This window comes from Pongo pygmaeus, chromosome 20 (genome assembly GCF_028885625.2).
Source record: "Pongo pygmaeus isolate AG05252 chromosome 20, NHGRI_mPonPyg2-v2.0_pri, whole genome shotgun sequence".
Lineage (NCBI taxonomy): Eukaryota > Metazoa > Chordata > Mammalia > Primates > Hominidae > Pongo > Pongo pygmaeus.
In genome coordinates, this window is record NC_072393.2 from 47,430,002 (window position 1) to 47,454,255 (window position 24,254).

At 48.7% G+C, this 24,254-nt stretch overlaps 2 protein-coding genes across 4 annotated transcripts in view; one reads left to right on the forward strand and one right to left on the reverse strand.

Annotated features, from left to right (window-relative positions):
- CEACAM21 (CEA cell adhesion molecule 21) overlaps positions 1-1,858 on the forward strand; it is a 28,655-nt gene extending 26,797 nt beyond the window's left edge. Inside the window, exons 11-12 of the transcript XR_010124878.1 lie at positions 745-850; positions 1,425-1,858. The gene's annotated coding sequence lies outside the window, so the exon portion shown is untranslated. The remainder of the gene's footprint in view (positions 1-744; positions 851-1,424) is intronic.
- Positions 1,859-15,587: 13,729 nt separating this feature from the next.
- On the reverse strand, positions 15,588-23,560 carry CEACAM4 (CEA cell adhesion molecule 4). Of its 3 annotated transcripts, XM_054464690.2 has the most exons (7): positions 23,374-23,560; positions 22,109-22,468; positions 18,213-18,330; positions 17,149-17,201; positions 16,785-16,816; positions 16,243-16,284; positions 15,588-15,966 (listed from the first exon to the last, which is right to left on the reverse strand). In XM_054464690.2, exons 1-7 carry the CDS (start codon positions 23,435-23,437, stop codon positions 15,901-15,903), a joined length of 735 nt encoding a protein of 244 aa, XP_054320665.1. In that variant the 5' UTR covers positions 23,438-23,560; the 3' UTR covers positions 15,588-15,900. The 3 variants fall into 3 exon arrangements, with proteins under 3 accessions (XP_054320665.1, XP_054320666.1, XP_054320664.1); XM_054464691.2 differs by lacking the exon at positions 18,213-18,330; XM_054464689.2 differs by lacking the exon at positions 15,588-15,966 and having other exon boundaries at positions 16,159-16,284.
- Positions 23,561-24,254: the final 694 nt, after the last annotated feature.

Sequence of the window (24,254 nt, forward strand, 5' to 3'; positions counted from 1 at the left end):
ACGATCATTTCAATATTCCTTATCTCGAAGGCTAGTGTTACTTTAGCTGCTAGAGAGAGAAAATGATGTGTTAGAACATAGCTTATTCTTTAAAGGTAGGAATGTGTGGCTTAGCCCTTGCCTGCATGGCCTTAGGTTGAGTTTATAATTTGGTATCTTATGGCCACAGAGAGTCTGTTCTGTCAGTCTTATGATCTCGATTTTAACATTAATGCTGGTCAGTTTTTGCGTCTAAACTTCCAAAGGGAGGGGCTATAATGAGGTATAACCTCCCATCCTGTCATGATCAGGAACTCTGGGATCCCCTTGGCCAAGAGGCGGTCCTTTCAGTTCACTGGGGGCTTAGAATTTTATTTTTAGTTCTCATCGTGTGTCCTATTTTACTGAGGGGAAACTGAGGCATATGAAGATATAGCCACTGGCCAGGGTACACAGACTACAGGTGGCAGTCACTCGAGGTCACTCCCTCCCTCCTTCATGAGAGAACTACTGAGGGAGTGTGTGTCTCATATTGGGCCCTGGTTTGTGCAGGGTGTGAGTGGGGAGAGAAAGCAAAGTTCTCTCCTTTATCCTCCCATGGGAGTGACACCAACACATCGAGAAACACAGGATTTCAGGTCCAGGGAAGTGGGTATAGATCTAAGAGGGGAGGCCTGGACATTCCCAACATTGATCTGATAGTTGAGGCAGTTGATAGCGTTTTAAGATAGCTGATTAATTCTTCATTTGTTCTTCACTCCCCAGACCACTGAGGCGTTGTATTCTCCCCACGGAGGTGTGGAATCCTAAGAAGAAAGGAGCTGAACCAGTGGTTGTGAAGCAGCATCATTCATCTGGGGTAATACTCGAGGTTCGTTGTCCCATGGCCATGGAAAACTAGGACGCAGGCACCCAGAGTGAAGTTAAGAGTGGAAGTTTCATAGGGGAAAGAAAGAGACGAGCTCTCTGCACATTTCCCCCAGGGGTCCTGGGGAAAATGGGTTGCCACTTCCACAGTGAAATACAGAAGGTTTTATAGATGAGCTTCAGGAGGCAGTGTCTGATTTACACAGGGGATGAAAGATTGGTTAGAACAGGTGTGCCATTTGCTGGCTGCCCCACTCTGATCTTTTATTATGCAGATGGATTGTCTAACTGACCAGTGCCATGTTGCCTGGTTTTTTACTGTACATGTGGTAATGAAGAAAAGGAAAGATGGAGTCTCCATGTTGAACATACCTGGCTTCCAGGAAGCCCTTTTCTATTGACACACCTATCGGAATTCACCTGTGCAAGCTTCCATCTTGCTTATCTATGTCTGTAGCTCAATTTTTCAGGCTGCTATTTGTTAGAAAAGGAATTATCTTGGGCTGCTTTTTGTTAAAGGGGAAACCTTGCCAAGAACGCTCTTACACTCACTAACTGCCTAAATAATTTCTTTCTAGCTCCTGTGTCAGTTGGTCTGGGGTCCACAGATACCTTAAGGCCCCAGGGATGGAGGAGAAGACGTGCCCTCAGCCCACTTTCGGTCGAGCACCTCCACTGATTGTCCACAGGGTCAGCGGCTCAGACCCCATCTGAGGCAGCAACACCAGAGTCACAGAAGAAAAGGATGCTCTGATCCTGACCTGCCCCAAAGATGACTCTGGAACCTTATCCAGTGGATCTTCCATGACCAGCATCTGTGACTCATGGAGAGAATGGAGCTGTCCCAGGGCCACTGTATGCTCAGCATAAACCCCATCAGGAGAGAGGATGCTGGGAAGTATAAGTGTAAGGCCTCCACCGAGGTCAGCTCCAGGAAAAATGACCCTCTCAGGCTGACTGTGAAATAGGAGACATCTGAGTCCCCTCTTAGGAGTTATTAAACCCTAAATCAAATTTTTCTTTGTTTGGAGGCATTTTATTATAAAAACTTGATATTCATATACATAAACTAATATGAAGTTAAAATTCATTATACACCTACCGTTTTTAGCTTGATCTTGTAGTAAATCTTTAGCTTCATTGATCTTGGCTACTATGTAAGGAGACTCTCTTTTTTCTGGGTGATTTAAGAGCATAACATGTTAATGAGCATCTCTTATTTTTTTCTTTATTGGCAGTAGGGCTTACCCTACTATTACTAGTGTTCATTCATTATCTAGTATTAATACTGCTTCCCGTTTTGTCATTTTGGGTTCATATCCACCTCTGTAGTAATAATCTCTGAAGGCAGATTTTGGTAGACTTTGAAACACTTGTTCTACTTGAGGCTTTATGTGCTTCATGGCTTCGCAAAATGTAACAGCTTGCAAATCCTGCAGCAGCGGTCAGTTCAGCTGCTACCACTGCACAGGCCATGGCTCCAGCCCTGCTCCCCTGCCACCACCAGGAGGGTGGGTCATCCCAGCCCAGAGGCCACACCCACCACCTACTTGGCTTTACCAGAGAGCAATGCAGCAGCCACCACAGTAGTCACAAACTGCCCAAGTACCTTTTTCCTCTTTAAAGTGGTGGTGATGATGCATTTACTTTATTGAGCTATTGTGAATAGTCAATGAAATAAGGTGACTTGCATTGAGTCAATAAAAACGAAACACCATGAACTGACATTGCCATTGTTGGCTTAAGGTCCCATTCAGCACCAGATTTTACTGTTTGTTACTGTCAGTTGCACCATTTCCACAGTGGTGGCAACACGTATCCCTCAGAGGATGGACCATGATTGTGTGTGAGGGTGGGAACACATGATCAGCTCTCAGGAGTCAACAGCTCCATCCCTCCTCCAGCAGGAGGTGTGGATGGTGCCTGCACTCTGACATGGGCAAAGAGAATCAACGGGAGGGTGCCATGCAAAGAGGACACCCCAAAAGAAATGCACTTCACGCAATGCATCTGCCCATGTGGTCCTGGCCAGGACTGGGAAGGGAAGGGCTTGGAGATCCCAGATTTCAAGCTGAAGCCCTGAAATAAGGTGCAACTGCTGAGAGAAGGAGCACTCTGTGGAAAGATTCCCACCCACATCTACAGGCTCCACCCCATCTTATCCCATAAGGCTGGCATATCCCTGAAGGGCAGTGTGAAGAAGGGACAAGAGTCTTCTCTAGGGAGGACACTCTGGGCCAAGACCAAATGAAAGCTGGGCACTGGCAAGGACAAGATTTCTTCCACCATGGGATTTCACCATCATCCTGAAGCAATGAACCCAGGCCCTCTTGCTCATGTGAAACACCGCCCGGCCTGAATCATGCTAAGGGTGAACCCAAGGGCCTGGACACCACCACCCTCCAGGCCTGTACCAGCCCCTGCAGGACTCATTCACCTGAACCAGCACCCTCCAGTCCTCAGGCTAAAGAGAGTGGTCTTCACCTCTTTAAGCTACAGGAGATTCCCAGATACCCTTATGTCCCTGGAGAGAAAGTCCACAGGTTGTCCACTTGGACCTGGCATAGATCTTCCTCTCAAATGCCCCAATGCCCAGGTGCTCTTCCTTGAAGATCTTCCTCTCCCTACAGGCTCTGGGAACTGTGAGCCCCTGAACTTTCATTAGAAGGAAGCTTTCCCTTCATCCTCCCTGACCCTGTGAGGGGCAGCTGGGCAAAGTGGACACCGAGATTAGTAGCTCCAGAGGGAACCCTCCCTGGAGCGCAACACGCAGGGCCTATGGGGGTGTTCTGTGGTGGTCCTGGCCAGTGATGCTGCCCTTCTTTCTACTTCCAAGACCCCAGACCACTGCTGCTCTGAATACTGGGCTCCACTCCCTCAACCCATTATTTTATTAAATGCCTTTTCTGCACCTACTGGGGTGATTATATGGTTTTTGTTCTTGGTTCTGTTTAATGTGATGGATCACATTTATTGATTTGCATATGTTGAGCCATACTGGCATCCCTGGGATGAATCTCACTTAATCATAGTGAATGATCTCTTTTGATGTGTTGCTAAACATGATTTGTTAATACTTTATTGAGGACTTTCATATCTATGTTCGTTAGTGATATTGGCCTATATTCTTTTTTGGCTTTGTTTTGGTTGTTTGTTTTCTAGAGATAGAGTCCTCCTACAATGTCCAGACTGGTCTTGAACTCCTGGGCTTAAGCAATCCTCCCACCTCAGCCTTCCAAAGTGCTATGATTACAGGAATGAGCCACCACATCCAGCTTGTTTTTTGTTTTTGAGAGAGCATCTTGCTCTGTTGCCCAGGCTGGAGTACAATGGCACAAACATGGCTCGCTGCAGCCTCAACCTCCTGGGCTCAATTGGTCCTCTCACCTCAGCCTTTTGGGTAGATAGGACTAAAGGCACATGCCACCATGCCTAGCTAATTTTTTTAAGAGATTGGGTCTGACTATGTGGCCCAGGCTGATCTCAAACTCCTGGCCTCAAGCAATCCTGTAGGGTTTGTTTATTTGTTTGTTTGTTTTTGGTTTTTGTTTTGTTTTGTTTTGTTTTGTTTTGTTTGTCCTGCCTTTGTCTGGTTTTGGTATCAGGATAATGCTGACCTTGTAGAATGAGTTTGAAAGTGTTCTCTTCTCTTCAATTTTTTAAAGAATTTTGAGTAGAATTGGTTTTAGTTTTTATTAAATGTTTGGTAGAATTCAGCAGTGAAGCCATTCGGTCCTGGGCTTCCTTTTGTTACAGCTTCATGTTGGTTTGTTGAGTTTTTCTGCCTTTCCAAGCTTCCATCTTGGTAGGTTGTATGTGTCCAGAAAGTTATTCATTTATTGTAGTTTTATTCCATTGTGGTCAGAACAAATACTTGATGTGATATAAACTTTTTTGAATTTATTCTGACTGGTTTGGGGACTTAAGATATGGTCTATTCTGAAGAATGTTCCATGTGCTGATGAAATGAATGTGAATTCCGTAATAGTTAGATAGTTAGTGAAATGTCCTGTAAATGCCAGTTAGATCTATTTGATCTAGTGTGTAGTTTAACTTTGAAGTTTCTTTGTTGATTTTCTGTCTGAAAGATCTAGCCATTGCTGACAGCAGGGTGTTAAAGTCCCCTAATTAATATTGTATTCTAGTCTATCTCTCCTTTTAGATCTATTATTGTTTGCTTTAAATACTCGGGAGACTTGGGAGCTCAAGTGTTGGATGCATAGATATTTATAATTGGCATCTCGTCTTGCTGAACTGAGCCCTTTATCATTACATAGTGACTTTCTTTGTCTCTTTTTATAGTCTTTGATTTGTAGTTTATCTTATATCAGTATAGCTACTCCTGCTCTCTTTTGGTTTCCACTTGCGTGAAATATCTTTTCCCACCCCTTCACTTTCAGTCTATTTGTATCTTTTTTACGTGAAGTGGGTTTCTTGTAGGCAGCATGTAGCTTGTAGGCAGCATTCAGCCACTCTATGCCTTTTAATTGGAGAATAGAGTCCATTTATATTCAGTGTTTAATATTTTTAAGTAAGAACTTACTACTGCCATTTTGTTGCCTGTTTTCTGGTTGTTTTGTAACTCCCCTCTTCCTTTCTTCATTTTTTACTGTCTTCCTTGTGGTAGATTGTCTCTGGTAGTATGTTTTATGTCATTGTTTTTTATCTTTAGTGGATCTATCATAGGTTTTTTGCATTGCAGTTACCATAAGACTTCCAAAAACATCTTGTAGATATAACAAGTTATCTTAAAGAGAAGAAAAGGTAACAACTTATCTTAGATCGCAAAGAAAATAATAGAAAAACAAAAAAACAAAAAAACTCTACACTTTAATTTCATCCTTCCCAAATTTTGACTTTGTCTCTTTTTACATATTTTGTATTACCTTTCTCCAAACAGGTAGCTATTTTTTTTTAAGACAGAGTCTCACTCTGTCACCCAGGCTGGAGTGCAGTGGTACAATCTCAGCTCACTGCAACCTCCACCTCCTGGGTTAAAGCGATTCTCCTGCCTCAGCCTCCCAAGTAGCTGAAACTACAGGCGTGTGCCACCACACCCTGCAAATGTTTGTATTTTTTTGGTAGAGATGTGGTTTCACCATTTTGACCAGGCTGGTCTTGAACTCTTGACCTCAAGGAATCTGCCAACCTTGGCCTCCTAAAGTGTATTATTGTTTTTGACAGATTTATATTTTGAGACTCATGCTCGAGTTATGATTGGATTACTTTCCACAATTACAGTATTTGAGTATTCTGGATTTGTCTATGTACTTAATTTTACCAGTGGATTTTATACCTTCAAATGTTGTTGTTGTGGTGGTTGTTTTGCATGTTAGTGGTTTTTTTTACTTTCACATTGAAGTACTTAGTATTTACCCTTTAGTATTTACAGGAAGACTAGTCTGATGGTGGTGACTTATCTCAGCTTTTGTTTGTCTAGGAAACTTTATCTCTCCTTTATATTGAAGGATAACTTCGCTGGATAAAGTACTCTCAAATGTCAATATTTTTTCAGCATTTTGAAAATGTCATGTCACTCCCTCCTGGTCTGTATGATTTCCATTGAAATCTGTTGCCACAGAATTGGAGCTTCTTTATGTCATTTGCTTCTTTTCTCTTGCTGTTTTAAAATCTTCTCTTTGCCGTTGACCTTTGAGAATTCGATTATTTTATGCCTTGGGGGAGTCTTATTTGGGTTGATTCTTTCCTCTGATCCATTCTGCTGGTGAGAGACTCTAATAAATTTTCCTGTTCAGCAGATATGTTTCTCAATTCCAAGATTCCTGTTTGTTTTCTTTAAATTATTTCAATCCCTTTGTTAAATTTCTCTGATAAATTTCTGAACTGCTTTTCCGTGTTTTCTTGAAGATCACTGAGTTTCCTTAAAACTGCAGTTTTGAATTCTTGATTAGAGAGCTCACACATCACCATCTCATCAGGATCAGTCACTTGTTCCTCACTTTGTCCATGTGGGGAGATCATGGTTACCTGCTTAACTGTTTCTGTGGATGCAAGTCCAGGTCTTTACATTGAAGGATTCATTATTTATTTTAGTCTTTGTCTGGCTTGTTTTGATTATTGGATATGTTTTCTTAGAGTTCTTTACTGCTAGGTCACTACCTCCTTTTCATCTCTAAGTTACCTTTAGGGTTTACCTTGGCCCTAGTAAATGATCAGAGTGTGCCTTTCCTAACTGAGGGAGGTCCCAAAGGGGATATCCTGGCAGTGTGGGAAAGCTGGCTAGATGTCCATGCCCAGGATACCTGTGAAACAAACCCACTACAACATGGAGCTGCTGAAAAACCAGTCTGATTTCAAGTCTCCCTTGGCTGAGTTACATAGCAGAGTTTCCAGGGAAGGAGATGATAGTCCTGCCTCCCCACTCTTTGACTGTCCTCAGGGAAATTTCTCCCTTCGAGCACTCACAATGCTTCTTGTGGGTTAAGGCAGGGACAGGGAACCCAGGATTGTGCAGAAACTGGTTGCCCACATTGATCTTACATTTCCCAGTGTAGAAACCATGAGTTGGGGTAAAATTTTCCGGACACCTAGTACCAAGCAGAAAGGGGTAAGGAGGGACATTACAGATGGGGAAATCTAATTCTTTTATCATCTGTCTGGAGTTTTTTTTTTTCACTTCTCTGTGTCTCTGAAAATTGTTTCATTTTCATATTTGAGTTCTGGAATATTTCTGGTAATAATTTTGGTGCTGTATATTTGTTTTTGGTTTTCTGTGTGAAGGAGTAAAGCCAGCTTGCTTCTATGCCACATTTTTGGAACTGGAACTGAGATATACAATTTTGATATCTACTTTGTGTCTCTGTGAGGCAACAGATTCCCGGGGTTTTGTTTGTTTATTTGTTTGTTTGTTTGTGTTTTTCCAGATTTGACAACTGTCAAAATTGGGCTATGAAATGGAGAAGCAGTATGCATAATCACTCCATTACTTACTAGGTTTCGTGTAACAAGTTTTAATCCTTAAAGGCCCCATTTCAACTCACATTGGGCCATATTCACTATCTTAACTGAGGTTTCATGGGATCCCATTTTATCAAGCCAGTGTCTAAGTATCAAAAACACTTCTATTTTATTTATTGTCTCAGAACACCTATGTCCAATAGAGAATGTTTTATAGCAATGGGCATATGACTCCAGGAAATTAAGACAAGGCTACAGTTAAATTGAGGCATACTTGTTTTTTTCAATTTTATATTTAGTTTTCTTCTCAAGATGATAGGGACAGAGTGTTTAAATTTATGGGATTCCCATGTGTGGCTACAATTTGAGCCCCAGTATTGATTAAATCCATGAATATTTGTCAATTAGTGTATTTAGCAAATGTAAAGTTAAATTAGATCCTATGTTGTAGAGACACAAAAGCAAATTGGTGTCCTTTTAAACATCTTTTTTTACATAAATTCCTTAATATATAAGTTAATAAATGAATTTTTAATTTCCAATAGAATCAAAGTATGAAATTTTACTTTGATTTAGTTATATATTATACATACATAATTTAACTATTATATATTTATATTAAAATATTGTATATGTATATATTTAATTACTTTTTTTTCCTCCTATATCTAGGGATTTGTTGTAAATGAATAAGTAACCTAGGGCTAGCATTATGTTTGCTAGACCTGTGGTTTGCTCAGTACTTAAAGTTTAAAGTTTCTCTTTTATTTTTCTTGGATTTGTAGTCAATCAAAGTGGTAGTTTCTTTTCTTGGGGGGTGAGGTTAGCTGCCTAAAGCTGAGATTCTTGTTTTCTGTCTCTAGAATGATAAGAGGAAAACAGGGAGGAGGAAAGGTGCTCAGTGACTCTAAGGAGTAGCCTCTCTCTGGGATGACTCCACAACAATGAAACAAGCCCGTCTTTTTTTAATTTTTTTGAGACAAAGTCTCACTCTGTCACCCAGGCTGGAGTACAGTGGCGTGATCTTGGCTCACTGCCATCTCTGCCTCCCGGGTTCAAGCGATTCTCCAGCCTCAGCCACCCAAGTAGCTGGGATTACAAGCAACTGCCACCATGCCCAGCTAATTTTTTGTATTTTTAGTAGAGGCGAGGTTTCACCATGTTGGTCAGGCTGGTCTTGAACTCCTGACCTCAGTTGATCCACCCACCTTGGCCTCCCAAAGTGCTGGGATTACAGATGTGAGCCACCGCTCCCAGCCCAAGCGCATCTTTTAAGCAAAATCTTTAAAATGGTTTGTATTTCTAGACGGCTAATTCTTTTTCTTTTTCTTCTTTCTGTCTTTGGATGTTTACTTGACAAGTTCCCGATGGTACCAAAAGCCCCCTGTTGTTTTAATCTTACAACTTGTTTAGCAGAATAAAATTGAGGGTAACCTCCATGTGCACCAGCCTCCTGGGCAGCTGCTTCTCTTTCCAAGGTGACCCAATCAACCCCTGAGGTGTTGATTGTGCAACCACAGCAAGAAATGCAGAAACAAGGGAGCCACTAGCCTGGGATTGCCACATCAGCATGAAGCCATGGCTGTGTCTGCAGGGATTATCCATGGCCCAGGGCCTAAAATTCGCATCCACTGTAGTGACTGCAGACACTGCCGGTCTAACCAGGGGCAGCCTCCTGACAAGACTTTACTAAATGGCACTCTGCTACATTCATCAAGAGAACCACAGCTTCTCCACAAGCTGTCACCCATTTGTTTTGCTACCAGTAATGGTACCTTGCCCTGGTCCCCATAGCTCACCTTGGCTCAACCTTGGGACAGTGAAAGAAAAAGTCAATACATGGCACCTCCATGGGGAAAATAAATGGGAAATGTCACTCCTCACTCTAAGGAGGAGTGGAGTTCACCCTCTGTGGATGCCTTCCCTATTAGGATTCCAGAAACACACCTAGCCCTTGCCCTAGATGGAGAATCCCCTTTCACATGGGGTAGACCACCTTGGGAGCACATTACAAGTTCCTACTTAGTAACAATTTGGGGAGAACAACCTGGCAGCACTCTACAGCAGCAACACAGCAGCAATGTGCACACAATGGAGCAACTGAATTGCACTGAACAGAACGGCCTCACCAGTGAGGCGGCCACACCGGCGAGGATGTTAAAAGCCTCAGCAGCTCTGAGACATCTTGTGCTAATCAGGAGAGGTACTTTCTATTGTGCCGACTACACCAATTGCTTAAATTTGCGATCTTTAAGATGCAGAGCTCTTGCCAATTGATTGTGAGAGACATAAGATGAAAATAAAGATTTATTACTTACAGGTCCTGGGGGATACAGGCCCTGTCTGGAGGACACACACACACACACACACACACACAGGTCGGGGCAGTATGGGGAGGACAGAGGGGAAACCCATGGGTCAAGGCCTTTATTAGGGTACAGAATATTATCCAAACAGATTGTCCTCAGGGAGTTTTAATTGATGGGTTTAATGCAAGCAGACATGAGACCCAGGTGATTAGAGGTGGTCACTGCAGCATGCAGGGTATGGGGTCAGTGGGGCAGTCATACGGGCCATATCTGGAAGTCCCATAGGGAGGAGGTCACCAAGAGGCAGTTGTATAAAGCAAATATCTGATCAATCACATTGAGGAACTGGAAGGAGGTGAAGAACTGGAAACCATTTCAAAGGTAACTGAGCCCTGCTTCTGGTATGAGAAAGTCCAACTTCTATCCAAAACAGATGCCAAGGCATTGTAAAATTGTAAACATTCACAAATACTTTCTATGTGTTCTTATTTTGCTGACTTCTAGTTTTTACAGCCCAAGTATCATCAACTTTCATTCTTATTTGGCAACATTCTGTTAGGTGCAGCATGTGTGGAGGGCACCTCCTTCATTAACACATGTGGATTTGCTCTAATTGTGGTTTTTTCATTGGTTCCATTGCATGGCTACACTATGATCTTTTACCCACACCCCTGTTGCTGGATTTGAGGCTGCTCTTCACTTGTCACATTGACATGACCTTCTGCAGTGAACATCCTCATACACATACCTCTACCATGTGGAGTACTGTTCCCGGAACTCATTCATTCAACATGTATTTATGAAGTACCCTGTGCTGGGCTATTGGCTGGTCTCTGGCTTTAGCAGAGACAGAACAGGCAAGTTCGGCCTTCTCAGGGCTCACAGCACAGGGAGGCCTTCAGAAGTACGATAGTGGTCAGAGCGTGTGCACATTAAACATGATGAGGTCAATGTTGCTGTAGGGACTAAACTGCAGTGCCACCAGAAGTATATGGGAACATCCATCTCCATGTCTTCACCTTTCTTGGCATAATTATTTGAGTACTGCATGTGTTCCTGTGTCCTCTTCTCTGCCCACACATCATCCATATTTACCTTCTTAACCGTCCATCCTCCACCTTGTCCCTAAGTGCTGTTGTTAATATCCCTGTGGTAGACCAGATGCAAGGAGCCCTGAGATATCCTAAGCAGCTCTGTCTGCCAATCCTTCCAAGAGTTCTGTTTCCACAGGTGACAGCCCTGAACACAGGTAACCCCTGCAGAACCTGTGATTACCACGCAAGGCTGACAGTGAGTGGTGGGTGTTCTACGAGGGGCACCACCTCCATATGCAGGGTCAGAGAAGACTGAGCAGAGCAGGAGGCTGATGACTTTGACCACAAGGGAGGTGGATGGGTATGTTTGGCTTTATAGGGAAGGGAAGGGAAGACAAGGGAAGAGTAAGGGACAGGGGAGGGGAGGGGAAGGGGAGGAGGAAGGGAGAGGAAGGGGAGGGAAAAAGGGAGAAGGAGGGGGAAGGGGAGGGGGAAAGGCAAGGGGAAGGGGAAGGGAAAGGGTGGGCATTGCAGGCAACAACACAAAGGTTGGAACCTGCCTCTGGGGACCAAGAACTGCAGGGAGGCCACCCAGGCTGCAGCTGAGGAAGGAAGATGTGAGGAGCAGTAGATCTAGGGGAGAAGCAGACTATGATTGACCTTGGGGGCTGGGCGGTGAGCAGAGGTGTGTTACATGTGTCTGTCCCCGTCATAGATATGAGGAGGGGTGGGGCCGCGAGTGGCACCTGGTTCGGTGGGATTTCCTAATACCTGCTGTTCATCAGAGCCTCTCCATGTAGCAGGTCAGTATAGATCTGAGGCTGTGTCTGGGATGGGGAGCTGGTGGTTCAAGGCAGCCTGTGGTGCTCACTGTCCCTAGGGGTGGGAGGAGAGGGATGAGGACACCCCTGCGCAGTGAAGCCTCAGGTGTGTGAAGCCACAGGTGTCTCACCTGGTGATTCTTGTCAGACACGTGCCTTGGGTGAGGATGTCAGGGCCAGAGTCATTGTCATTTTTTTTTAAATGTACATGGCATGGACCCAGGTATCCAGGGACGCAGAGAACGAGGCCCCTGGTGAGAGAGGGTTGCACAGGGCTGAGCAGTTTCATGTGCTCAGAGTGGGAGGGACTCCTGAAAAGACAAAGCCTCAATCCTACCTGTCAGGAGCCATGCCTATTTCCAGGAGAGCTGACAAGGTTGACCCAGGACAGACATTGAGTGTGAGGACCGGACAGAGAAGACCCTGGTGGCTTCTCAGGTCTGGGAATGTGAGGTGGGGTTTGTTCCCATCCAAGGCACAGAAGCCCTCCAGTGTACCCTGAGTGCTGTGTGTGACCAGCAGGGACACTGGATGGGTTGGACCTGTGCCTCTTGAAGTCAGGGCTGGGTCTGTAGGACCAGAGATGCCTCTGTGGGTAAGAGGTGATGGGAATGAGGAAGATGGGGGTGACTGTGAACCTATTTTAGTTCCCTGGGGATGTGTGCTGAAGAGGAAGAGGCCTAGAACATTCCTTTTCTGGGTAAAGTGAAGCGGGGAAGCAGTGTGGATTCTTTGTTTTGTTTTTTTTTTTTTCTTTTTTGAGATGGAGCCTCACTCTATCTCCCAGGCTGGAGTGCAGTGGCACAATCTCAGCTCACTGCAACCTGTGTCTCCCGGGTTCAAGCAATTCTCCTGCCTCAGCCTCCCGAGCAGCCAGGACTACAGGCATGTGCCACCAGGCCCGGCTAAATTTTTTGTATTTTTAGTACAGATGGGGTTTCACCATGTTGGTCAGGCTGGTCTCGAACTCCTGTCCTCAAGTGATCTGCCCACCTCAGCCTCCCAAAATGCTGGGATTACAGGCATGAGCCACCGCCCCCGGCCACAATGTGGATTCTTCAGTGTGTTCTGGTAGCCATGTGTCACTACACACTTGTTCTTTGTGTCCTCACATCTCCTCCTGTAGCATTTTAAAGCATTTTCATAGTATGTAGTTGTGCCTAATAAAGCATTCTCATAGCTACATATATATTCAGACAGATCTTCAGGCCCCATTTGTCCCTGAGGAGGATTATTTGCCTATGGGAAGAACAAGCAAATGGCAAAGGCCTCTGACACCAAGCACAAGCTCAGCCTGGAGGAGCTGGCAGAGGAGCCCAGGAGATCCTCTCGAGCATCTCCTCAAGGGCTCAGCTGGGGATGGAGGAGCAGGATGCTGTGCTCAGCGGATGCTCCAGGCTGAGTGATGGATGCGCTTCAAAGGTCAGGCACAGAGAATCAGACGTTAATCATGGAAGGTTCCCACCATGTTGTAGACAGAGACAGCGGCCTGAGTGTCAGGGGCAGGGAGACTCACCATGAGGCCAAAGCAGGCTCTCAGCCCCCCAGAGACCACATCCTGGGTGCAGCAATAAGCCCTGCAGGGAGTGGCAGCAGATGTGCTAACAAACATGATGTCCAGACATGCAAAGGTTTCGCAATTTATGGATTAGAGAAGAATAGCATTATCTCTGCAATAGCTTCCTCTTTCTTACAGTCTTTCTCATATAGAATAGAATGGGCAGCTTTTCCTGCAGTTCCCTCCTATCTGCATGCTCCCTGCTGCCACCCCTGGAAATGAGCCTCACTGGGTCACTGTCCGTGGTGCTGATGTCCATGAACTATTGAAGGGCCAGTGAGTTGTGATCTTTCAGTCACCTCTGCTCTCTTTTATTCTTAGCAACTGAGCATGTCACCAAGAAGAAGGTGGAGAGGTACTAGGGGCATGGAGAGCCCTCCGTCTCCCTCTCTTAGGATCTGGAGGGTGCTGGGGACATCACTGCCGGAACTGACCCCACAGTCAGGATGACCCCATCCAGGTGCCCATGTGTAGTTTGTAGTGAACGATGATGAGAAGATGGCCTTGAGAGGAGTGATGGACAGAACAAGGGCCTCTCAAAGATGTGCACGTCCTCATCTCCAGATCTGTGGACATGTCACAAGGTAAAGGACACTTTACAGATTAAAGGAAGGATCATGAGATGGGGAGGTTATTGTGGTTTATCCCAGGTGCATCCAAAATAACCACAAGGCTCCTTCCTTTTAAGTGAGAGAGGGAGGCGGGAGGAGGTGGAGATGTGGGGAAGGAAGCAGGGCACAGAACAGTTTCAAGATGCTGTGCTGCTGGCTTTGAAGATGGAGAAAGAGGACACAGCCAAGGTTGCAGGAGGCCTCTAGGAGGTGGAAAAGGAGAGGAAATGCACTCTTCCCTGGAGCCTCCAGAAAGAACACAGCCATGTGGGCACGTTGGTTCAGGTTTCTATGTCACTAAGCTTGTGGTAATTTGTCACAGCATCAACAGAAAACCAAAGAGGCCTCACCTTGTCTCATCTGACGCTGTGTGAAGGTAGGATTAGGGGTCATTTAGAGCTAAATCCTGATGCAAATCCCGATGTAAAACAACCCATTGCAGGTTGTTTTCTTACCTCTCATCTCAGGATGAACAACCTGTGGCAGTGGCAGAACACTCTTGGGAACTGTGGCTCTGTGCTTTAGTGCAGGCAACGGCTCACTTCTGAGAAGGTGGCACCTGGTTCAAGTGAACCTACATGAGATCATCACCCTTCCAGGGGCCCTCAGGGAAGGGCTGAGAACTGCTGTCCCAGATGTGTGGAGGAGCTGCAGGTGAGATAGGGCTGTGGGCCAGGGAGAGGAGCAGACAGGTTGTCCCATCGCCATGGGAGCCTGCATGAGCTTTAGATGGAGGAGTCCTGCACCTCTGACCTGGATGCTCCTGTGTAAAGAGTTGGCTTGCTCAGTGTGATCCATGCCAGGGGGTAAAGTGGGAACTGATGAGCAATGAGGGGCCAGAGTCCTGGGTAGTGCTCAAGGACTGAATTATGCATCTGTATTAATCTTGGTTGCTCTGACAGCCCCTCTCTGTGCCCCACCAGGGAAAAAGATGTCCTGAACAGTAGCCACTGGGACAGAGGAGAACCTGGTGGCCAGGGCTAAGCACACAGGATCCTGGATTTGGGGACAGGCAAGCTCATTTGTGGAGGACAGTGATAGACTGGGCCTCCAGGGCCTGGGTGAAGACGGCAGCAGGGGTCAGGACACTGGAGGCTGCATAGGGGCCACAGCCACAACCTATATCACCCATGGTTGCTCCCGTATTGCTCACCTTTTGTGGACATCAGATGGCCCCATCTTCTGTGCTCCTGAGACCCCACATGCATTCACAGAGGGACCCAGGCTGGGGCTATGCATGGCCTTGGTCCCTGGGGTAGTGTGAGGACAGCTGAGCGCTCGGCTGGCTGGGCAGGGCTCATATGAATCTTGCCCTTTCCTGTGTAGGGCCCACCCCAGTCTGACTCCCAACCCCCTATTTCTGCCGCCCAGGGAAGAGAGACTGCAGTTGAGACAAGGTGGAGATATTTTCCCTGTGTGACCCGGGAGAGAATGGACACAGAGTTTCAGGTGAGTTTCTGCTAAGTTCCCATGAGCAGAAAAAGAGCCAATGAGAGGAAGGGTCCTCTTTATTCAGATCCTTTCCAGGTGACCCCGGGTGGGCCACAGGCCCATTCACTTTCCCTGCAAGCCCCCGCTTCCTGTGGTGATGAGAGGCCTTTGTCCCGGCCCACCCAGAGCCCAGGGCAGCCTGTCAGGGTCTCCAGACATTCAGCAGGGACTCCCATCCCTCCCTATCCCCAGGCCAGTGTCTTCTCAGGACTCAGAGCTGGTTCTCTGGCTCAGGCTCCATGTCTTTCCCATCCCCAGGGCTGGAGTCTTTGGGTACCTTCATCAACCCACAGGAGCAGCTCCTGGAGGAACCTAAGAGACCACATCTGCTTTGTGGTCGATCTGGCAGTAAATGTTTGCGTCAGAGTATAGCAATTCCTGTAAAAACAGAGAAGAGGACTCAACCCCTGTAGCCTTCTCAGAACAGTGTCTGGCATCTCCCAGGCTCTGGGCCCACCCAGGGCTGCTCTGGGGCTGAACCTGGCTGTGCTCAGGGGGTCCCTGTTCCCAGGCACCTCCCTCCTCTGCTCACCACCCCCTGTTCTCATTTTCACTGCATTTTCCTGAATCTCAGAGCTCAGCCAGGTGCTGGTGGGGGCAGATCCTGGGTCCCCTGGAGCCTGCGGGACCAGAACATCCATGGCCCACACTCACCTCATAGATACGACTGGCTGTTCTGGTGCTTGGTAGGGGGGCCTGGGCAGGGGAGAGAGGAGATGTCAGGGGACAGGGAGGGAGGGTCACGGAAGCCCAGCCTGGAAGATTCCTGTCTGTGATCGGCCAGGACTTACTTCCCTGCCTCCACTTCCAGTCATTTCCCCTCAGGATTGACCAGCTCTGCCCCTGAGCTCAGCCACTCAGTGTGGACACAACACCCTGACCCCTGTCCTGGCTGGGCCCACCCCGCACCCTTGTTAATGTGGGCCTCTGACTGATGCTCCCAGTGTCCACTCTGCACCTGCTGGACTCCAGGGTTCTCCTCAGGTGATAGAGGATCCCGGGGAGGGGTGAGCACGTGGCATGGGTGGTCCTGGCCCTGTAGAGAGGCCCGGATCCTGGCCGGAGGCACTCACTTTGACCTGACTGTTCTGGGGAAAGGTGAGTCAGTGCTGTGCTGTGGGGTTGATGGTCCCCCTGCCCTGAGCCTGCACTGTTGGGACCCCAGTAGAAAAGGGCTGGGGAGGAAACAGGCTTACCGAGAAGGTGGATCTGTGAGAGGGACCATGGCCTGGGGACAGAGACAGGAGTGAGCAGCAGGGTCGGAGGAGAGCCTGTGCCCCTCCTGCAGGAGGGTGTGGGGGTCCTCAGCTCCCAGAGAATCAGGGAGAGAGATCCTCTTCCCAGGGGAGACCTGAGCAGCTGAGGTCGAGGAGGTGACCCACGACCCAGAGCCCACAGATCAGTCTGACCAAGACAGTAGGGGTCCCCTGTGTCATGTTTCCAAATATCCTCCTTGCAGCCCCAAAGAAAGGGTCAGAGGCCCCCAGGGGGTGACTGGCAGGAGTGGACACCGTAGGGCAGGCCTAGGGGCTCCCACACCTGAGCTGAAGGGACACTCACCAGGGGTGGAGGCTGGGGGCGGCTGCTCCCTGAGGTCACGCTGGATGCTGGTCCTAGGAAAGGTCAGGATTATTCATGAGGGTGCAGGGAGAAATCACAGGTTTAGGGGCAGAATAAAGGAAAAGGAAGGGACTCCATTTTCAAGGACTGGAGTGAAGGCCTCCTGTCTCCATCAGTTTCGTGGTAGGAGCGGACGAGGAGGGGGAGCTGAGGATAGACCTTAAGCAGTCACATCTGTCCTGGCCAGAGAGGCAGGACCCCCCAGGCAGATGCCGGGTGAGGAGAACACTGACCCAGGGACCCAGGAAAGGGACTGAGGACCCAGGGAGGGAATCAGACCACCTGGGTTTGCCTGAGAGGAAGGGTCAAGGCCCCAGAGGGAAAGCAGGGCCGGCTGTGTGTTCAGGACACTGGGGGAGCTGGGGGCATGGGGAGGCAAGGAGCGTGTATCATATTCTCCCAGAACTCAGTATCCCTGCCGTGGCCAGACCCTCCTTTCAGGCCTGGAGATGCTGAAATGGGGCAATGGCCTTGTCCTCTCTCTCTCCACCCCTTGGCAAGAGACATAAAGGGCAGCAGGTCCTGAGGTCCAGGTTCTCCCATCTCACACCTCAGGGACACCAATCATGACGGGGTGCTGACCCCACCCAGCCCGTCCAGGCTTTGCCACTCCCCACTGCGTGACCATGCTCAAGACCCCCACCATGGATCTCAAACCTGCAAATCCTGGGTGGGTAAATTCAATGAACAGCAGAAGGTACCAGGTTCTGAGCACTCCCGTCCTATCTCCCTCCCTCCCTCCCTTCCTCCCTCCGGGCAGCTGTGGCTTTGCTGTGTTAGGGAACTAGGACAGCACTCAGGGGTGCAACCTTAATTGTGCCACATTCATAAAGGAGGAGGCAGCCTAGGATCAGCAGCTGGCAAGGGAGGAGACATGGAATGAGAGGGAACGATTCCTTGGGAGGAAGCGGAAAGCCTGGCCCTGAATACAGGGCGGGGTCTCCCTCCTCCTGGACTGGGGTCAGCCTAGGGGGTGGGAGGAGGCTGGGGAAAAGCTGCGGTACCTTCCAGTCCTGGAGAGGAGCAGCAAACACACCAGGGCGGCCACCAGAGCCACCCCAACCAGGACCCCAGTCACGATGCCAGCGACGGCCCCCACAGGAAGGCCTGGGACGTTGTTTTCTGCAGAAAGGGGAAGGCAAAGGGGACGAGGCCCAAGTCTGTTCCAAGGGAAACCATAAGGGGCATTGCAGGGCAGGAACACAGTCAGGGAGGAAGGAAATGCTCCAGAGCCTGAGTGTGATCTGTTGGGCTGTCCTCATAGCTGACTCCCTTGCTCTCCGCGGTTGCACCATTTTCTGTGTCTCAGACTTGACACACTGGGATGTACCAACTCCTACATTCTCCCACAGGTGCTTGCACCTCGCCCTGCTCCTGTGCCTTTAAATCCCTTCTTCCTCTCATGTCACACCTCTTCCCTCTGTTGCTTTTTTCTTTTTCTTTTTTTTTGGACGGAGTCTTGCTCTGTCACCCAGGCTGGAGTGCACTGGCGCAATCTCGGCTCACTGCAACCTCCATCTCCCAAGTTCAAGCGATTCTCTTGCCTCAGCCTCTCAAGTAGCTGGGATTACAGGTTTGTGCCACCATGCCAGGCTAATTTTTATATTTTTAGTAGAGATGAAATTTCGCCATGTTGTCCAGGCTGGTCTTGAACTCCTGACCTCAGGTGATCTGCCCGCCTTGGCCTCCCAAAGTGCTGGGATTACAGGCGTGAGCCACCGTGCCCAGTCTTCCCCTTGTTTCTTCTTTTCCATTCCATGATTGTCATAGAGAGCGAGCCCTCACTGTCAACTCCATGCTGATGAGTCAGGATGATGTTTTTTGACTATTTTCAGGGGCCTTCCATGTGCCAGGCACAGTGGGCACCAACCTACCTACAGCTCATCTCATCCTCCTATCACCTTGAGGGAGAGGGGGCATCTCCGCCATCTGCAGAGTTAGAATCTGAGACTTACAGTGCCTCAGTAAGTCAAGGAAGGTCACAGAACTTGTACGTGATAAAACCAAATGTTTACTGCATTGTTCCTGATTTTATTGCTAATAATAACATCAAAAAAATAAGAATACTAGTTGATAGCATCAATTGAGCTCTCACCCTGTGTATAACTCTGCTTTAATCTCTTTAATCTCCTAATAAACATCCTCACAACCACCCTGAGATCCAGGTGTTACAGTGAGTTTGATCTCTAGCATATATATATATATTTTGTTCTCGTTGTTATTCTTTCTTAGCCTGTCCATCTCTCTGCTCACAGCAGCCGTCTGTTCTGCACATTGTCTATGCTTTCCATTGCAGCCTTTAGCATATTAGCCAGTATTGTTTTTTGTTTGTTTGTTTGTTTGTTTGTTTTCGAGACGAAATCTCACTCTGTTGCCCAGGCCGGAGTGCAGTGGCGCAATCTCGGCTCAGCGCAACCTCCGCCTCCCAGATTCAAGCAATTCTCCTGCCTCAGCCTTCCAAGTATCTAGCATTACAGGCGCCCACCACTATGCCTGCCTAATTTTTTGTATTTTTAGTAGAGACGGGGTTTCGTCATGTTGGCCAGGCTGGTATCAAACTCCTGACCTCAGGTGATCCGCCCCCCTCGGCCTCCCAAAGTGTTGGGATTACAGGCGTGAGCCACCGCTCCTGGCCCCAGAGTTGTTTTAAATTCCTGGTCTGATAATTTCAACATCCCTGCCACATCTGCATCTGGTTCTGATGCTTGTTCTGTCTTTCAAACTGCATTTTTTTTTTTTTGCCTCTAGTCTGTCTTATAGTTTTTGTTGAAAGCCAGGACATGATGTACTGGGCAACAGGAACTTGGGTGACAGCCGTTCAGTGATGCGGTGGTGAGTGTGGGGAGAGAGGGGTTCTGTGGTCCTGGATGGAGTCTGTGCCCTGGGCTGTGAATATCACAAGTGCCTCTCAGTTTTTTCTCTCCCTTAGGTGGGACATGATGGCTAGAAGGGGCTGGAGTTGAATATTTTCCACCCGCCTCGGTCAGTTAGGCTCCCATAAACCCCCAGCAGGTGAGGCTCTGGTAAAATAACGATTTATTCCTGCTAACTAATAACTATCTGAACTTGCTAAGAAGAACAGATGCTCTGGCATATTTTTAAATGTTTACTTTTTTTCTACTCCCCAGAAAGGATGGTGGGATTATTATGGGATATTCACAGTGAGAACCAGGTAGAGCTCCAGGGTGTAAGGCAAAAGTGCCGGGCTACCCGCAAGCCTGATCCCTCCCCTGAAAACCTTCCCACAGCCCTGCAGCCCCAGGGTCAGATGAGACTCAGCTCCCAGGGGCAGATTTGGGGGAAACGGGCCAGAGGAATGGGACATGGGTCTTAGGCCCTAGAGGGACAGAAAACAGGTGTGGCCAGAACCTCCTAGGATCTTGTATCCAGGTCTCTGTTTCTGAAGAGGTTATATATAGATCATTCCTACATTCAATCCCTCCCTCCTTCATAAAAGAACTACAGGATGTGTGTCTCATGTTGGGCCCAGAAACTCCTAGGATCTTGTATCCAGGTCTCTGTCTCTGAAGAGGTTATAGATCATTCCTTCATTCACTCCCTCCCTCCTTCATGAGAGAACTACGGAGTATGTGTCTCACACTGGGCCCTGGTTAGTGCAGGGTGTGAATGGGGAGAGAAAGCAAAGTCCTACCCTTTATCCTCTTGTTGGAATGATACCCACACATCAGGAAACACACGATTTCATGTCCAGAGATGCAGGGTGTGGACCTCAGCGAGGAGGCCTGAACTTCCCCAGCACTGACTGATTGTTGAGGCAGGTGATTTAGTTAAGAAAAAACTGATTAATTCTGTATTTACTCATAACTCTCCAGACCAGAATCTCCCCCTCTGAGCTGTAGACACCTAAGAAGAAAATATCCGAACCAGTGGCTGCTCTGAGGTCCACAGACACCTAGTAAGGCACCAGGGATGAAGGAGAGGACGTGGCAGTAGCTGCAGACAGTCCTCATTGACTCTGCCAGCTGCGATCTGCCCACCGTGGCCAGTGTCTGTATCTCTCTGTGCCTCAGTTTCCCCTCCATACAATATGTACATGGAAAATGGTCTGCGGCTTGCCACTTTGTCTGTGAATGAACTTTAAATTATTCACAGGATCTGACATGAAGCTTGGCACAGAGGAGGTGTTCACATCAACAGCATCTGTTATTATTTGCCTCCATGGGAGGGCACCCCTGGGCATGCTCCCCGGTGGACAAGAAGCTGCCGGGAACATTTTCTTCCCTCTGTTCCTACCCCTGGGCCACTGACTGCCCAAGGGCATCTCTTAAGCTCCTCATTCAGGAGGCCAATGCCCTAGTAATCCTGTCCACCTGCCCTCTCCAGGCTCAGTCCCAGGGAAAGTGGTAGGCTCTGTCCTTGTCTAGGTGAGACTATGGGAGCTGAGCCCTCGCTGGTGAGAAGCTCCAGGAACCACAGCCCGCAGACAGCTGGTAAATCCTTGCTCCCAATAAGCCCTGCCCAGGAGACCACATCCCAGCCCTGACACAGGCTTCCCGGGGTCACATGGAGTCAGGAGCCCTGAGGCTGGGTTTCTGTGAGGTTCCCAGGACCCCCTCAGGCCAGGCCCTGATCCAGTTCTCCAGGGTCTTTCTCAGGGTCAGGTTCATGGGGAGGGCACAGGGTGCTTGGCTGAGACTGACCTCCCCCTGCTGAGGTCCCCTGCCCCCCCACCCATCAGTGTCTGCAGGGATCTGGATGCAGGAAAAGAATTCTGATCTGTTGAAGTTTACCTACCATGTGTGTGTCCTGCACTAAATGCCCAAATCTCAACACGGGACAAAATGCAGAGGGGGATGCAGGCACAGCCCAGGCCTGACAATCTCATGTGTGTGAAGCAGAACTGACCCCCAACACCCAGAGGTATGGGGGAATCACTCACGGTGTACGTGGAGCTGGCCAGTTGCTTGGTCAGAGTCGTAACTGGCATTTATGGTTTGTAGGGTGTAGGATCCTGCGTCCTCCAGGGTGATGTTTTGGAACAGCAGGGATCCATTGGGGTATACTGTCTCTCGACCACTGTATGCGGCCCCTGGGATATTTGCTTGAATGTCTGTTATATAACCAGCAATGAGAGGGCTCCCTTCTGCCGTTTTCCCCTTGTGCCAATAATAGGCTTGAATAGTCTCTGAAATATTGCAGGCCAGTAGAAGAACATCCTTTCCCTCTGCAGCACTGGATGGCAGGGCTTCAATAGTGAACTGGACAGTGCTGGGCGGGTCCCAGAAGGTTAAAAGTGAGGCTAGGGGTGAAGAAAGCATCAGTCAATACTGGGACCTATGGAGTGGGATGGAAAGATAAGGCCCTGGGTCCTCAGCACGTCTCCTCATCCCTCAGCCTTGGAGTGTGTGTGTGTGTGTGTGTGTGTGTGTCCCACTGGGTCAGCAGCATGACCCCCATTCCTTCAACACCTCAGACCTTGGCATTTCCCTGGTGGAATCCTCTTCCTCAGGGGTCTGCATGGCTCCCTCCACACTGCCCTCAGATCCTGCTCACATCAGGGTGTTTTGGGGAGATCCCTTCCCTGACACCTCCTCTAGAGACCCTGGGTCTTCCCTTTCTGACCTTTCCCTGCTCTGTTCCCTCCAGGGCTCTTGTCAGCACCTGAACTTACATTCTAGATCTCTTTAGGTGTCTGTCTTCCTCCCCATGAGAGCGTGAGCTCTGTGAGGTCAGGGACTTGTGTGATCTTGGTTGCACTCCAGTGCCTGGCACAGGCTGAAGACTCCTGTGGATGAGTTCATGAGCATTCTCAGGGCCTCCAAGTCCTGAGGTTTATTTCCCAGTGTCTGAGGTTGTTGGTTAAGAGCAGTGTTTTATGCCCTGATTATGTTTTTTTTGAAGTGTCATCTGGTATAGTTATTATCATTTTTCAAAATGTAGTGGCCAGTGATGATTAACCAGGACAAGAGAACACTTGAGATTTTCCTGCCTTTTACCAATTCCAGTTCACTGAGATTTTCCTATTGTGACCCCTGCCCCTCTCTGATGTTCTCTCCCTTATCCAGCCTCCAACAGAGGCCCTCAGTCCCCTCTCAGAGCCCCAGGAGACCCCAGCCAGAAGCCCTCTGTCCCCTCCTACCCAAGAGACCCCAGTCAGTCTCTGTGCTCCCTCCTCCCACCACTCCCAGAGAGTCCTCCCCTCACCTGTGATCAGGAGCCCCTGCCAGGGCCTGTGCCCTCCATGGGAAGCGGCTGAGGGGGAGCCCATGGTCTCTGCTGTCTGCTTGTCCTCTGTGGAGAGGAGCTCAGGCTCCAGGAACGCTCTTGTCAGAGCTGCTGTGACTGTCGGCTGTCGGGTCTGCTGACCTTCCTCCTCCTGTGCTGAGCCTCCTCCCGGGCAGAAGCACTTCTCAGGGCCAGGGGCAGAGGTGGGGCTCTTCCAAGGTCACCACTCTGCCCCCTCCCCTCTCATTTCTGCCTTTTTTGTCCCTCCTTCCCCTTTCTCTTCTGTGTACATCACAGTTTCCTAACCACACTTTGAGAAGCAGGGTTGGTGGAGTCCCCTGTCCCCAGAGAGGGTGACCTGTCACCCCTGCACTGACCCTTTGGGAATGTCACCACAAACAGAGGTACTCTGGGGTCTCCCAAACTCGGGGAACTGTTTCCCTTTGTGACACAGAAACCCAGCTGGGCCCCCAGGTCTCCTCATGCTCCCCAGTACTCAGGGAATGTGAGATGATACCCAGCAGGAAGGTGACAGAGGTGGCTCTGTGGGATAGAAAGTGGGGGGCCACTACAGGGGGGACCGGTCCTCTCTCTCCACTGTCAACAGCCTTGCCTCTGACCCAGGGACAGAGATCCAGGCCTGGGGGTCTCAGGAGGATCCCCAGCTCCTGGATGTGGAGGGAGGTGTCCTGCATGTCCTGGGAAGAGAGGACTGTGGTGGAGGGAGGTGGGTGGCTCTGGGTTCTGCTGTCCTTGAGGAGGGATTCAGGGAGATCCTCCCTCTCCATTTCTGTTGGCTGAGCTGTGGCTTAGGGCCTGTGCATGTTCTCCCTGACCATCCCAGGTGGCCTCTGTCCTCT

Coding starts and splice junctions, on each gene's coding strand:
- CEACAM4 (XM_054464689.2), bottom strand. CDS start 23,437: ATGGGCTCCCCCTCAGCCGCTTCCCATGGAGGGCACAGGCCCTGGCAG. Junction 22,469..23,373: donor GCAGGGGCTCCTGATCACAG/GTGAGGGGAGGA, acceptor CTTCACCCCTAG/CCTCACTTTTAACCTTCTGG. Junction 17,202..18,212: donor CTCCTCTCCAGGACTGGAAG/GTACCGCAGCTT, acceptor GACCTTTCCTAG/GACCAGCATCCAGCGTGACC.